Source organism: Paramormyrops kingsleyae, chromosome 16 (genome assembly GCF_048594095.1).
Source record: "Paramormyrops kingsleyae isolate MSU_618 chromosome 16, PKINGS_0.4, whole genome shotgun sequence".
NCBI classification, from domain to species: domain Eukaryota; kingdom Metazoa; phylum Chordata; class Actinopteri; order Osteoglossiformes; family Mormyridae; genus Paramormyrops; species Paramormyrops kingsleyae.
Genome location: NC_132812.1, coordinates 25,350,930 through 25,364,724, shown reverse-complemented (window position 1 = coordinate 25,364,724; position 13,795 = coordinate 25,350,930). Strand labels below are relative to the sequence as shown.

Below are 13,795 nucleotides of genomic sequence, written 5' to 3'. Positions count from 1 at the left end.
CATCCAGGAACCTCCTGAAACGGAGCCCCTGCATCAAAGGCTGGTCCCTGAAAAAAAATATACTTCGGGTTCACAGTGAACTTTGATGCGTATGGGTTTGTTCAGGACTAACACCCTCTCATGTTCAGGCAGGTGTTCTCTGATCTAGATCTATCCTCAGGAACTTGGGGTCACGGGATGACGGTTCCATACCTGTGATGTACACCAATGCCATCAGCGTGTCTGACTCCCTGTCCGTTCCCCGCAGGTGGATGGAGGTCATCCGCAGTGCCACCACCAGCTCCAGCCGTAGCCATGCAGTGACTCGGAAGGAGCTCCACCTCTATTGATCCAAAGGCCACGCCCACTCACCCTTTTATGGTCAAACCAATTCCTTATCCTCAACACATCGCACCACTTTGTGGCATCAACTTTATTTCTGTTCTTTGCAGTGTTTGATACTCTTTTTTTAATACTTTTTATTTAGAAAAGGAAAATGAAGAGTCGTGTGCGTCCCACAGCACTGGTGCTCTTTAAAGGCTGTGCGTACACTGGCTGTCTGTGATATGAGGCTCTTACGCTGCCTTTTGTAGGATTGAATTTTTTTATACAGTTTTTTAAGATTTTGTGAACCACTTTCTGATTTTTACATGTTTTGCATTTTATTAATTGTTTTTTTTTTTTAAATACAGACATTAATTTTAATTATTTTTTTTTTCAAATGGATGGCTTTCATTTCAGATGTGGCATAGAGTAAATGTAATTAAAACTCTGCTTGTTATTTTCTTTTGAGAGAAAAGGCTGCTTTTAAAACTGCTTGAGTGAATATCGATTCTTACCAATGTCTTTATACATTTTACTATGTTACTGGTTGGATTCAGAGCAATGGCTGCTGGGGAGTCTGTGTACGTACTTAAAGGGAATGTGTATGTGTCTGAGAGAGCATATGTAATTAATTACAGAGTAAGATGTCCCTAAAAAAAACTTCATTATTGAACACAATGCTAGTGAGATGTTACTGTATATTTTAAGAGAATGTTATCCATTTATATATAAGACATGCTTTTAAGGCCAATGATGTTTTGGGTGGCATTGTTAGTTTTGTGGAAGTATAAAGCAAATTCTATTCCGATTGGGTAAATATTATCAATTATATATTCAAACCCTTAGGTCAGATGTATATAACATTGTTACTTGTTAATTATGTATACTTTATTACATGCAAATCCTGGAATGGATAGTTTTAACAGAAAATTGTATTAAGTACATTTGCAGAACGTTGTGGTCTGTGGATCCTATGACCCATTCAGAGGCCAGGCTTTTGTACCATATTACAAGTCCTTCCCCTGATCAAATGAGTGCATACTGAAGTGTTGGTGTAGTGTGGTGTGGACAGGAACATCAGCTGTAACAAGATTAAATGCTTTATTTTCCTCAGAAAGCTGAGAGCTCTATGGAAATGAAAGCAATAAAACAAAATGTGACTATGTGTTTGTGTGTTGCTTTTGCTATGCTGTTTAAAGTCTTCTGTATATTATTAATTAAAATATACTGTAGTGATTGCTGGATGACTCTTGACACAGATAGGTGTGCTGCTTTCACTGGTGAGTTCACAACCTGCCCCAACAGAGCCCTTACAATATCTGCACCTTTTTTGAACCTGTGGTGTAGTGTTGTAATTCATAGCACTGGAATAAGTGTCATTCAGCATATCGTGTTGAAAGCAGAGGTAGGTAGCTCAGGTCCAGAAAGTAAAAAATCCAGACCAAGACTTTGTTTCAACCAGCCAGTTCAGTACTCTGTGACTGAGACTCTTTATACTCAACTGGTGGGTTGAAACAAACTCTTGGTCTGGATTTTTACTTTCTGAACCTGAACTATCCCCCCTCTGGCTACTACATTTAAATGCCATTACTCTAGTGGGTAGAGCCAATGTTTTACTTTACGTTCCTGATTTTGTATTGGCCTGATTTAATCCCTTTGTTTTTGAATTCTCCTAGGATACTCCTAGAAGTGCTTGGCTTCAAAATATACTACATGTAATTCCAATCTTTGCCAATAGGTGGAGCAACAGTTTTGTAAATTGAATTTCGGCATTTCCTTCCTAAGGAAGTATTCTGTTTTTTAACAGCATATACATGTGATGTATCATTAACGTGAAATACTCCTGCAGCATAAGAGGCCATCACACTAAAACCACTCACAGGTAAAGTGAATAACATTGCTTATCTCATTACAATGGCACCGGTCAAGGGTGCCATTATATAGGAGACAAGTGATCAGTCAGTTCTTGAAGTTGATATGTTGGAAGCAGGAAAAATGGGCAAGCTGAATTGTGATGGCTAGATGCCTGGTTCAGAGCATTTCTAAAATGACAGGTCTTGTGAGGTGTTCCCAGAATGCAATGGGCAGGACCAACCAAGACGGGTCCAAGGAAGAACAACCGGATGTGCATGGGGAGCGAAGGCTAGGCTGTCTGGTCCAATCCCACAGGAGAGCTACTGTAGCACAAATTGCTGTAAAAGTTAATGCTGTCTATGATGGAAAGGTGTCAGAAAACACAGTGCATCTCAACGTATGGGGCTGCATAGCTGCAGACTGGTCAGACAGCAGCAGACCAGTCAGAGTGCCCATGCTGACCCCTGCTCACCACTGAAAGTGCCCACAATGGGCACATGAGTGTCAGACCTGGACCATGGAGCAATGGAAGAAGGCGTGAAGAAGACAAGATGGCCTACATAATCATTATTGCAGACCAACTACACCCCTTCATGGCAACGGTATTCCCTGATGGCAGCAGTCTCCCTTGGCAGGATAATGTGCCCTGCCACACTGCAAACATTGTTCGGGAATGGGTTGAGGAACATAAAAAAGAGCTCAAGGTGTTGACTTGGCCACCAAAATCGAGCATCTGTGGGATGTTCTGGACAAACGAGACCGATCCATGGATGCCCAACCTTGCAACTTACAGGACTTAAAGGATCTGCTGCTAATGTCTTGGTGCCAGATACCACAGGACACCTTCAGAGGTCTTGTGGAGTCCATGCCTCAATGGGTCAGAGCTGTTTCTGTGGTATGAGGGGGTCTGCAGAATATTAGGAAGGTGGTTTTAATGTTATGGCTGATCAGTATATTCTCAAGCCAGGTTTTGATGCAAAGTCCACCACATGTAAGTTCACTTTCAGTAAAAACCTAAGAGCACAAGGAAGTTTTACATGACTAAACTGAAAAAGTGCCTGTTTAATAATGGCAAATCTGCTGATACGAACTGCCAGAGTTCTGCTGATATGAAAGATGAGAGTTCAAAGATTAAATTAATTTCCATTTATGGGAAATATGTTTGTATTAAATGCACTTCCAAATACACCTGAACCAACATCTACAAGAGGCTTGGTCCCATATGCAAATTTGTCACCAGGGACAGCCGTGTCTAGGATATGTGGTACAGAGACTGAGAGCAAATGGTTTCTTCATTTGTAATTTGACCGTGTGCCGAGGGATTTTAAGATTTCAAAATTTTGCCCAGAAGTTCACACTTGGGGGAGACTGGCTAGGTGACTGAACCTCGGTGTTAAAATCTGTGCAGATGTATGCTATTCGAGAAATAGGGGAAGGTTTGTAGGTCGGATATTTTGCTTCGTCTATATATTCAATTTTATACTACAATTAATTCGGAGGGTAAACCTGTATATTAACTCCACTGTGTCAGTAAAAATGCACCGAAATGTTGACTAAACAGCTGTATGTGTTTCCACATGCCTGACATGCTGAACATGTTACACATGTTTTACACATCAGCCGTGTTAGTTATTTTCAGATGCTATTATGCTCCGTTGCGTAGGTATCTCCAATTTGGATTATATAGCTGTTGGCAGGTGGATTGGATTTCCCCATGCTAGGCTACTTTTTAGGCATTGGTTCCAACATATGCTTATGAAGTTGATCTGTCCAGCACTGATTTACAAATTATGTCCCATAATTATAAAAAAAACAGCCACAGTGACTCAACACGAGGTGCAACAAGTAGGGATCTTTCGCTTTCTTTTTTTTTTATAGTCCCATGAAAATCACGCGTGATTTCCCCCCAGAAATTTCCGTCGGCACGCTAGGTGAATTCTGCGATGAGATGACTGAGATGTTGGTATCGCGGGGGAGTTTAGGGAAGCGTTGGGTCTAGATGTGGATTTGGGTGAAGCTCGGTTTGATTTAGATCAGGAGGAGTGGCGAGTTGCTTGCCCAGAGAGCTGGCGCAGCATGGAGAACCGGGACAGATCCGTATAAGACGGTGACAGCGCACCGGGACAGCCTGTTATGAGAGCTGTAACGCAGAGTGTATATATACACATAAGGCTAAACGTTACAGGACAGACTATTCTAAAATGCAAGGGATTAGTAAAGAGAGAGGCTTCTTACTGCGCTTAAGATGATTCTGTTTCAGAGTCACGGAGCACTCGGTTTATAGGGGATAACGGGAAGAAAAGCCGGCTGATGGTTTCTATTGGGACCTCTGCACCTTTCCGCAGATTCTCTTACTCCTTGGATATAAGTTGATGAAAGGCTCTTTTCGGCGATGTCTCACACAGCCCACTCGGAAACTAGGAAGTTCACCCGGGGTCTTAGCAAACCGGGGACCGCGGCCGAGCTGAGGCAGAGCGTCTCCGAGGTGGTCAGGACGTCTGCGATCGCGGTGAGTAAAGTCCATTCATTTCGCATTGCTTTCACTGTATTTTTAAGTGCGTTTCCATCGCGTCTCAGCCGCGGATACGCTTTGGGAAAGGAGTTAATTTGCATGGCGTCACACCTCGTATCTGAAAGCATTTATAGGTTAACTTGCTGCTTGCTGTTAAGGGGAGTTTTCGCCCAAGGAGTGAGTGAACTTTGGAAATCTTCCCCCAAGAGTCCGTATCGGCGACATGCATCGCCGCGACCTCCAGATGACGCAGCTCCCGACTGCAATCGCGATATATTTCAGATGAGGGCGGCTGCGGCTGCCGATCGAAGCGTTGCCGCTTAGTGGGCCGGCATCGCCTTGGCTTAGTGGTATGCGAGCGGCTATATCAGATCAGTATGGGATCTGCACGCCGGAACGGGAGGCTCCGGGCTGGCGGGGTCTCAATTACCGACAGACGCAGAACTGAAAGGCGATGATACGGTGTTGCTGAAAGCTCTGAAGTTTGCATCTGAGTTTGAGTAACAGCAACACTAAGTGCTCCAGGACATGGGAGCAAAGCCTTCGTGTGGTGAATGTTTTATTTCAAAAAATAAATTAAGAAAAGCAATTAATTATCTCAGAAACATGCAAATTGATATAGGCGTGTTAATCGTCACCTCTGAGGGATTATTTTAAGACTTACCTAGTTAGGACTGGGTGATGATATTCACGGAAGCGAAGGATGTCATGGGGTAGCTTCAGTTTGCTGAGCCCCGGATATTTCAGAACTGACATTGTCCATTTTCTACTGTTTTACTTAAGAAGGAAGTAGAAGAAGGAAAGACGCATCAAGTTATATCTTTGTATTTATTAACACTGCATATCAGGATTTCTTGCTCAGCCGGAGAAAATTGGAGTGTACCCAGAGGAAATCCCCCACAAATATGGAGAGAATATGCAGATTGCACATATGTAGACCTGGGGCTGGGATTTGAACCCCTCCAGTTCTGGTGGGGATATCAGAATGAGGTTTGTTGGCCATGCAAGTTCATACTTACAGGACGTCTGGCTCGTCATGGGTCTAATAGTGACGTAGCTGGGTAAGTGTGATGTGGCATTACACCCCACTGAGCCGTCCTACCTACCTTTAATCTACTGACACCTCAAGGAGGACCATGTCCTACGTGCCACTCCAGAGTGAAGCCTGGTGTGAAAAAGGCCATTAATCTTGTAGGTGACGTGGTGACGTCCAGCTGAGCAAGAGTATTGTCTCTCAGGCACATACAGCTTAGGAGTAGTGGTCGTCTCTTAGTGCACTCTGACACGAATAGATGTCCTAGATAGTTTTTCTCAGAGGATGCACTTGTGTGATTGCTTTGTCCCAAGCATCTGAATTACCACAGAGAATTTTATGGGTAAAAGTAGATCTAGACACTGAAAGGCCAGTAGGTGGAAAAAGGGGATGTGTGGAACGTAGGCAAACATCATGTGTCTTGGTTATGGACCTGTATGGTTGACTGTGATCCCTTAGTTAACCCTTCAGGTTTGAAGTCCAAAGCCCTGACTCCCCCCATAACAAATAGTATCTGTCACCTGCGTCACATTCAGTTCTAAAAAATCAGTTTGAGGTTGTTGGGATGCATCTGTTCTGTGTTTAGCTGTAGATTTAGGCTGTGAAGTGAGTTGAGCTCTTGGCCATACCCACATCCCGTGAGTAAGAATCGTTCCTGTGTCCCGCGGAAGGTCAGATTACCATGATGTGTGTCAAGTGTCGGGCGTGAGTTGCAGCTTCAGTGCTCTTGAACCCGGGTCATCCCGTTGGCCCGCATTGGTAGCAAAACTCTTCTGTAGGCGATCCTGGTTCTTGTGGTTCTCAGTCTGGTTCTCAGGGACCTTCAGACAGTCCATGTTTTTGCTTCCTCCCAGTTGTGGACTGTCTGGCAGGGAATTGGGAGGGAGCAAAAACATGGACTGTCTATGGGTCTCTGAGGACCGGATTGAGAAACACTGATCTGTTTCTTCTTGTAGCTCTGCTATTGCCCCTCCTCTTTTGAGTTTTTTAAGGCTTTATGAAATGCAGATTTAGTGGCAAAATCAGTTATAACATTTAGACACAACTTAGTGATGGGAGGGATGAGGTGTGAAACCTGCAATTCATGAAATTTTCCAGTTGTAACACACTTTCCGTTGGTTGCTTTACTGGTTCCCAGTGGTAATGACAGTGATTGACAGCCGTGGTGAGTCCCACCCACTATGGGTTTCTCAGGTTCATTTCTCACATTGCTAGGTGATCCACTGATGAATGGATGGAAATGGCTCACAGAGGGAGTCAAAGAAGAACGAGGGGTCAGTTTTGGGCCAGCTGCACAACTGCAGTCAATAATGCATGTTACATTTCAACCAGCGGCTCCCTACCCAGAATCCAGTTCACCATGCCCTGACCATTCCTCTGTTTGTGCAGACAGCGGGGATAAAGGGCAGTCGCTGGCAGGAATGAGACCCACGCCATTGGGAGTTTATTTCTGTGAAAGGTTTTGCATCATGTGACCGGAGGGTAAAATGTTCCGGTCCCTTCTTCTGAGTTCCGTGGGGTGCCACGAAGGCCCAGTGGTTGGCATCGAGATGCTGAGAACTGAGAAGCATGCAAATACGAAGTCGTTTGACCCCATGTAGCTCTCCTGCAGTTCCTCGTTGATGCTGTTTTTGACAGTTGACTTGTGGTTTTACCTCTAATATAGGCCTAACCTCTGAATCATCTATACAGCCTTCAGGAATATGTTGATTGACACCATGGTCATTCCAGACATGTTAATGACATGGTGAGCAGGGCTGGCTGTTGAGAAACAACACTTGGAAACATGTCAATCAACGTTTCATAAGGATGATGACTCAATTACACGATGGTTAAACCAGTCAGTGACTGACAGCGTACAGTAATCCTGTCCACTATGGGTTTCTGAACCCTGTTCATCTCATCACTAATGCTAAGCAATAAAGCTAAAAAAAAAGAATAAAGTCTGAATGAAAGTACTTTATTAGGGGTGAGCATAGAGGTATAATTAGTATGAAAAATGAAATACTAATTGGACCAGTTGTCCTAGGGGATTGGCTAAAGTGGGAACTGATAAACTGGTCCAGCTGGGAATGGGCCGTAGCACTTTGCAAAATCGTGGTCATGGGAAAAGTGTCTTCCGGAATATGTGTGCAGACAGCCTCTGAGTTTATGTACACCTGCCATAGCAAGGTCTGAAGACCAAGGTCCCCATTTCGAAACCTTCGTCCCCCGCCCGCAGGGCTGCCGGTCTGGCCCGGTGCGGTCTGAGTCCGCTCTGTCTAGCACAGGAATGAAAGGAAAAAGGAGCAGAACCAGTTCTTTATCTGCCCGGCAGTCTGTCTTCTAGGTCTGCTATCGTACTTGCTTGATGAGGTACCAAACGACTGAGTCAAAGATTATTTGCATATGCATACCAAACGTGGAATTTCTGCAGGAGTACTCGCTTGGAACGTTCTTTCATGGACCGCAAGCAGCTGAGGGTCTGTCTGGTTTAATGAAATCGATGCTGATCTCATTTACAGCAGGGGAGCCTTATGACAGCCAGGGACTTAAAGGGAGTTTATTAAAGTCCCCGGAGAGGAAGCGCGGTCCGGAATGAGGCCTCGGTGTGCGGACCTGCCTGATGGCTCCTGTGGAGACAGGACATTGTGGACAGCTCCTTTCAGGTTATCTTGTGGGTTTCTCTCCATTTTTACCCAGGATTTCCTATTTGGGATTAAATAAAGTTTAGCTGTCCAGTGAGGTGCCTGATTGTCTGCCATCATTATTTATGGTTCAAGTGACCCTTAAATCACCTGCCGCAACCATAATGCTATTGTGCAGACTGAGCGTGTGGGAGAAAGTCACAAGACATGCAACATCAGCATAATTCGGAGTGTCCCCTCTGCCCTCACATGCTGCAAATCCCTCCAGGTCATCTGTCTGGTGCCCCCCCTCCCCCTCCCCATTCCCCAGCTCTTCATTGAGGCTCTCAGGCGACCCAGGTGTTGTAACTGAGACTGGGGGTGTGGCCATCAGGGCAGTGTGGGAGACCCAGGACCGGGGGCCATCTTCTCTGACCTCCTTCGTGCTCCCTGTGGATGGGGAGGTGCGGCCCCGTCTGCGGCTGCTCGGGCGAGCCGGGGCTCGCTCTGCGCACGGCAACGAGCCGCCGCTGCCTGCTGGGGGTGTTCAAAAGCCGCAGACCGTCAAGGATATTCCCGGCGCTGCGTGATTTACGACGGAGGGGGCCCGGCGTAACGTGAGGAGCGAGAGCCGCGCCCCCCTGGGCCGCTGTGGTTCAGCAGGAACCCGGAGCGCCGTTGGCTAATGGTCATACGAGATCCAGCCGCGGCCAAGGCTGCCCCGTCCAAAAACAACCCTGTTTACTCCTGTCCTCAGGCTGAACTGGAAATTCAAATACCAGAGATTCATTAGAATTTACAAACACACCCCCCCCCTTTTAAGCCAAAACACATAATTAGGCACGGGAGGAACCGCAAAAGGGTCTGCCTCTCATTTTTTCTTTGTTATTAACATTACTAGCATCGCTGACTATCAGTTTTCTTCTGCTGTGGATGGTGGCCCATGCTTGGTGTGTGTACACACTGGGGGGGGGGTGCGTTTGGGCAGCTTGGGTTACAGAATCTCAGTTCTGGAGCTTCAGTGTTACCTGCCCAAAGCGTTGGTTCTGAAGGAAGTTGAGCTGCCCCACTGGTGGCATGTTTTTGATGGGCAAGAAGGGCCAGGAAGGAGAGCTGAATTATTACAGCCAAGTGAAAAGGCGGTCAGGGTCACCGGGGTCACGGGCCCAGTCCCCCCAGCTCTGGGATCAGGCATGTTGACGTGTTAGGGAGTGGTGATGGGTGGAAGTGAAAGCAGGCCCACTCAGACTAGGGGAGTGTGTCAGTGAGGAAACCCTGTGTCATAACACCTATGCCTTTAGCTTTGGGCGTCTCTGTAGTGTCGGGTTTATTTTAAGTTCCTCGTGGTCGTGTCCAGCGGTATCCCAGCTTGGGGAGTAAGTGGCCAGCCTGGGGCATGACGGCACTGCAGGTTTGGGGTCCTGAAGTGAGCACCTGGTGTGATTCTCCCACTGGGGCTGCGTGCTGGTCCTGGTTGGCGCTCACTCTCCCGTCCAGGGTCACATGGCTAGCTTTGGGGCGCTGACTCCTTACTGCATCATCTGCGCAGGCTGCCTGCGGGTACAGGGTGTGCCTGCAGCTCAGCTAATCATACAGAGGCCCCATGTTACCAGGACCTTTCATAAAGAAACGGGGCGTGATCTAAGGCTGCATGATTCTGGGTAAAACATGAATCATGGTTGTTTTTTTTTCCACTCAACTTTGCAGAACCGAGAGGGCACACTTCAGGGTTTTAACAAACAACTCACTTCCAACTGCAAAAAATGCCAAACAAACTTGAACCAAACTCATTTCCATCTGCAAATAATGCCAAGCAAACTTGAACCAAACACCTTCAGTCAAATATTTGCTACAAATGTCTTTGCTACAAATTTGTCGCGTTAATCCAAAAAGAAATCCACGAAAGTGAATGTGACCCCTTTTTCAGTTTGAACACAACATTATTGCTCGGGATGAGGGGTATGATCGCGATTTAAAAACGATCAGTCATGCAGCCCTAGTGTGAATCATCTTCTGCAAAGATAGTGGGTCTGCAGAGTTAGTGAAGGAATTACTGTTGGTGGAGCTTGGACCTACAGGTTCCTTCCAGCAGCGTTTCCCAGTCCAGTCCACAGGGCACACTGGACGGATCCACATTTTGTTTTAACCCAGTTCCCAGCACATCTGTAAGGTAGTTAGAGCTCCTGATTGCTTGAGTCAGGTGTTCTGGGAACTACGATAAAACAAAAATGTGGATCCGTCCAGTGTGCCCTGCGGACTGGATTGGGAAACACTGGCTTACAGTGTCATGGGACCTGTGGGTTAGGCCTCTGTGCCTGTGATCAGAAGGGTGTCGGTTTGAGTCCTGTCACCGGCAGAATAGACACATCTCCTTTTGGCTTTTGAGCAAGACCCCTAACCCCACAGATAAATGTCCTGACCCTGCATTGGGCCCCAGGCCTCACGCTACTGTATTTATGTGTCTATGTCTCAAAAGAGAGCCAGATGCCATGTTCTACAACAGGGGTGGCCAGTCTTATCCAGAAAGGGCCACTGCATATGTGGGTTTGTGCTGCAACTCCCTAATTAGGTTACTAATTAGAGGACTGACTGGCTGAAGAGTCCTCACACCTGGATTTGAACAGCTGACCCAAAAGGTTTTCCCGAAAACCCGCATAGACAATGGCCCTTTGTGGATAAGATCGGCCACCCCTGCACAAGAAGAAACATTCCAGTGTACTTGTACTCATACTTGTGCCGATGGCAAATAAAGCAGAGAGAGAATAGGGGAAAATGAGCAGCTTGTTTCCCCCCCCACGTTTGTTCTCTGTGTATACATACATTTCTGGTGAAAGGGGGTAATTTTATACACTCTTCCTCCTTTGAAGAGTCTGGAAGGTCCCTAACTGAGGAGAGCTGGCCGTAGATTCATCCTGGGGATGCTGCTCCACGCTTCTCTGCAGACCGAAATGTTTACGTGCATCACAGTGGCACGCACCCTCGTGCCGGGGGGCAAATGTCGGGTAGATGGAATTTCTGGAGGGGGGACTGACTATTGCAATTGATCCTGTGAAATGAATGGAGGTGTTTCTGATGGCATGCGTTCGAAACAGAGGCCTCGTGTCACGAGCAGAGCAGGGCCCCGGCCAGGTGCCAGAGTGGACCGGTCCCGGTCTTGTAGGGACCTGTATGAAATGCCACGGTGAGAGAGAGCCTTCATTGGCTCACACGCATCCCCCCCCCCCCCCCATGCATCAGGCACACGCACACTGAGATTAACTGGGAGCAGCCAACTCCCTCGAACCAGCTCGTCTGGAGCGAGGAACTAGGCGATGCTTCTTTTAATTCCTACAAATATGCGTTCGTTTTACTCCCCACCCTCCCCTGCAGAAGTTGCTGTGCCTTGAGACAAGATTGACTGCAATACTGGCGCCGCCTGATAGATGAAAACTGGAACCGCGGTTGAAAGTACTGTTACTCAGACGGGGCGCGCCGTGACACACGAAATCCACGTAAAGGGAATGATCCAGGGCTGCGTGCAGGTGACCGTCACATTCACCCGTGCAGGACTGGTCACCTCTGGGTAACTAAACCCCATGCGTGTCTGAGGAACATAGCGCAAATGCTAAGGTACCATTTACTGAATAGATGAGACTCATCCCTGCTGCTGTTGTTGTTGTTATTGCTATTGTTCTCTATCTGCCCAGGTCGGTTGTGTCCCTCCCTGCCCACTGCTTTTAGAAGGTTTTTGTCGCAAGTGACAGAGCTTCTCCTTCGGAGAATTTTCCAAAAAACGTCATCTCGTCAGAACTGGAATTACCTGTTTTTTTTTTTTTTTTAAACCAGCCAGCAAATATGTTGTTACTCAGGAACCAGTCTATCACACTTTAAAAAAAGCCCTTTTGTGTGTCTGTGTGTGTGTAATGAGTGTGCTTAGTGACTTCATTAACCCTGACAGTAGCAGGGTGTGGTAATGGCTTCATTTAAGGGCAGGAAGTGACTTGAGAGTGCCCCCCCCCCAAAAAAAAAAAATTTGCTGCAAGTGTGTGCATTAGCTTTGTGTGCCCCCTGAGTGACCCAGAGACCAGTGAGAAGTAAAATATCCATTATTATCACCATTGTTATGTAAGGGTTAACGCACCACAAACTGTGCATCACATACTTTTAAATGCACAGCTGCAAAAGTTAAGAACCACATCTGGAACCATGTACAGTGATCCCCCGCTATATCGCGGTTCCGCTATATCGCAGATTTTTCCCCGACCCATCACAGGTCTCTGCGATGTATGTATTCTTAGCCCGACATCCACATATCATATGTGTTTACACAATGTGTTTTAATAAGTTTACATGTGTTTAAAGCATGTGGGAGGGGTATTTTAATGCTTAAACTATAAAAAAATATAGTTCATATGGTCTTTCTATATCGCGGATTTTCACCTATCGCTGATGGGTCTGGAACATAACTTGCGCGATAGGCAGGGGATCACTGTATATGCGATCTACAGCGTGTAGTGCACAGCGTGTAGTGCACAGCGTTTAGTGCACAGCGTGTAGTGCACAGCGTTTAGTGCATTGCCCCACTTATACCATGGTTACTACTTGAGCTGTTAGTAACGCATTGCTATAAAACAAAGGTGACAATACGTTTGGCGGTAATGAGTTATGTAGCTAATTAACTTTTCAAATTAAATAAAGCAATTAAATGTACTGCATTTTAAATGGGCTTGTTACTCATTAGTCTTGAATGAAAACATTAATGGACAAATGCAGCCTATCCCCTTATAGTGGCACAATGAATGACTGATATTAGGTACAGTGATAGATAAAACTTGACAGTCTCGCATTGTCACCGCGGCAACACTAAAATAATATAACTAGCCAGACAGCACACATAAATAGGCACAATGACTGCACACACTATAGGGTATATACCAAACAAACAATTTAACTGATCAAAAGTTATACATTTATTACTTTAAATATTGACGACATGACAGAACCAGTAACAATAGGCCTAACAGTTATGCTGAACAAAATTGTCCAAAAAAAAAATGCTTGCTGAAACACGTCTTAGCACATGTAATAATTTAAATATTGCTAATAGCATCCATCCATTTTCCAAATCGCTTATCCTTTTTGGGTTGTGGGGGGTCCAGAGCCTATCCCAGAAGCTACAGGCACGAGGTGGGGAACAACCCAGGATGGGGGGCCAGTCCATCACAGGGCACTCCCATGTACCTATGAGCAATTTAGCAACTCCAATTCGCCTCAGCATGTCTTTGGACTGTGGGGCGAAAACCAGAATACCTGGAGGAAACCCCATGACGACACGGGGAGAACATACAAACTCCACACACATGTGCAGAGACTCGAACCCAGGTCCCAGAGGTGTGAGTGGTATGTGGTATATAGGCATTAATAAGAGAATTGAAATAACACAAGTTACTTTCCCTAGTAACTACTTTTATTTGCAATAATTGGTAAAGTAATTGAATTACTTTTGAA

General features: G+C 46.0%; 2 protein-coding genes across 10 annotated transcripts in view; both read left to right on the top strand.

Annotated features, from left to right (window-relative positions):
• LOC111852211 (FERM, ARHGEF and pleckstrin domain-containing protein 1-like) overlaps positions 1-1,468 on the top strand; it is a 59,676-nt gene extending 58,208 nt beyond the window's left edge. For all 3 annotated transcript variants that reach the window (XM_023827833.2, XM_023827832.2, XM_023827831.2), the window contains exon 27: positions 248-1,468. In XM_023827833.2, the coding sequence (XP_023683601.1) occupies positions 248-329 (82 nt within the window). In that variant the 3' untranslated portion in view covers positions 330-1,468. The remainder of the gene's footprint in view (positions 1-247) is intronic.
• Positions 1,469-4,051: 2,583 nt separating this feature from the next.
• The window catches only part of LOC111852209 (dedicator of cytokinesis protein 9-like), a 76,098-nt gene continuing 66,354 nt past the window's right edge, over positions 4,052-13,795 (top strand). For 3 of the 7 annotated variants that reach the window (XM_023827825.2, XM_072700319.1, XM_023827824.2), the window contains exon 1: positions 4,054-4,666. In XM_023827825.2, coding sequence (XP_023683593.1) covers positions 4,550-4,666 — 117 coding nt within the window. In that variant the 5' untranslated portion in view covers positions 4,054-4,549. Of the gene's footprint in view, positions 4,667-13,795 lie in introns of all 7 variants that reach the window. The other 4 variants (XM_072700310.1, XM_072700305.1, XM_072700316.1 and 1 more) reach the window with 2 other exon arrangements.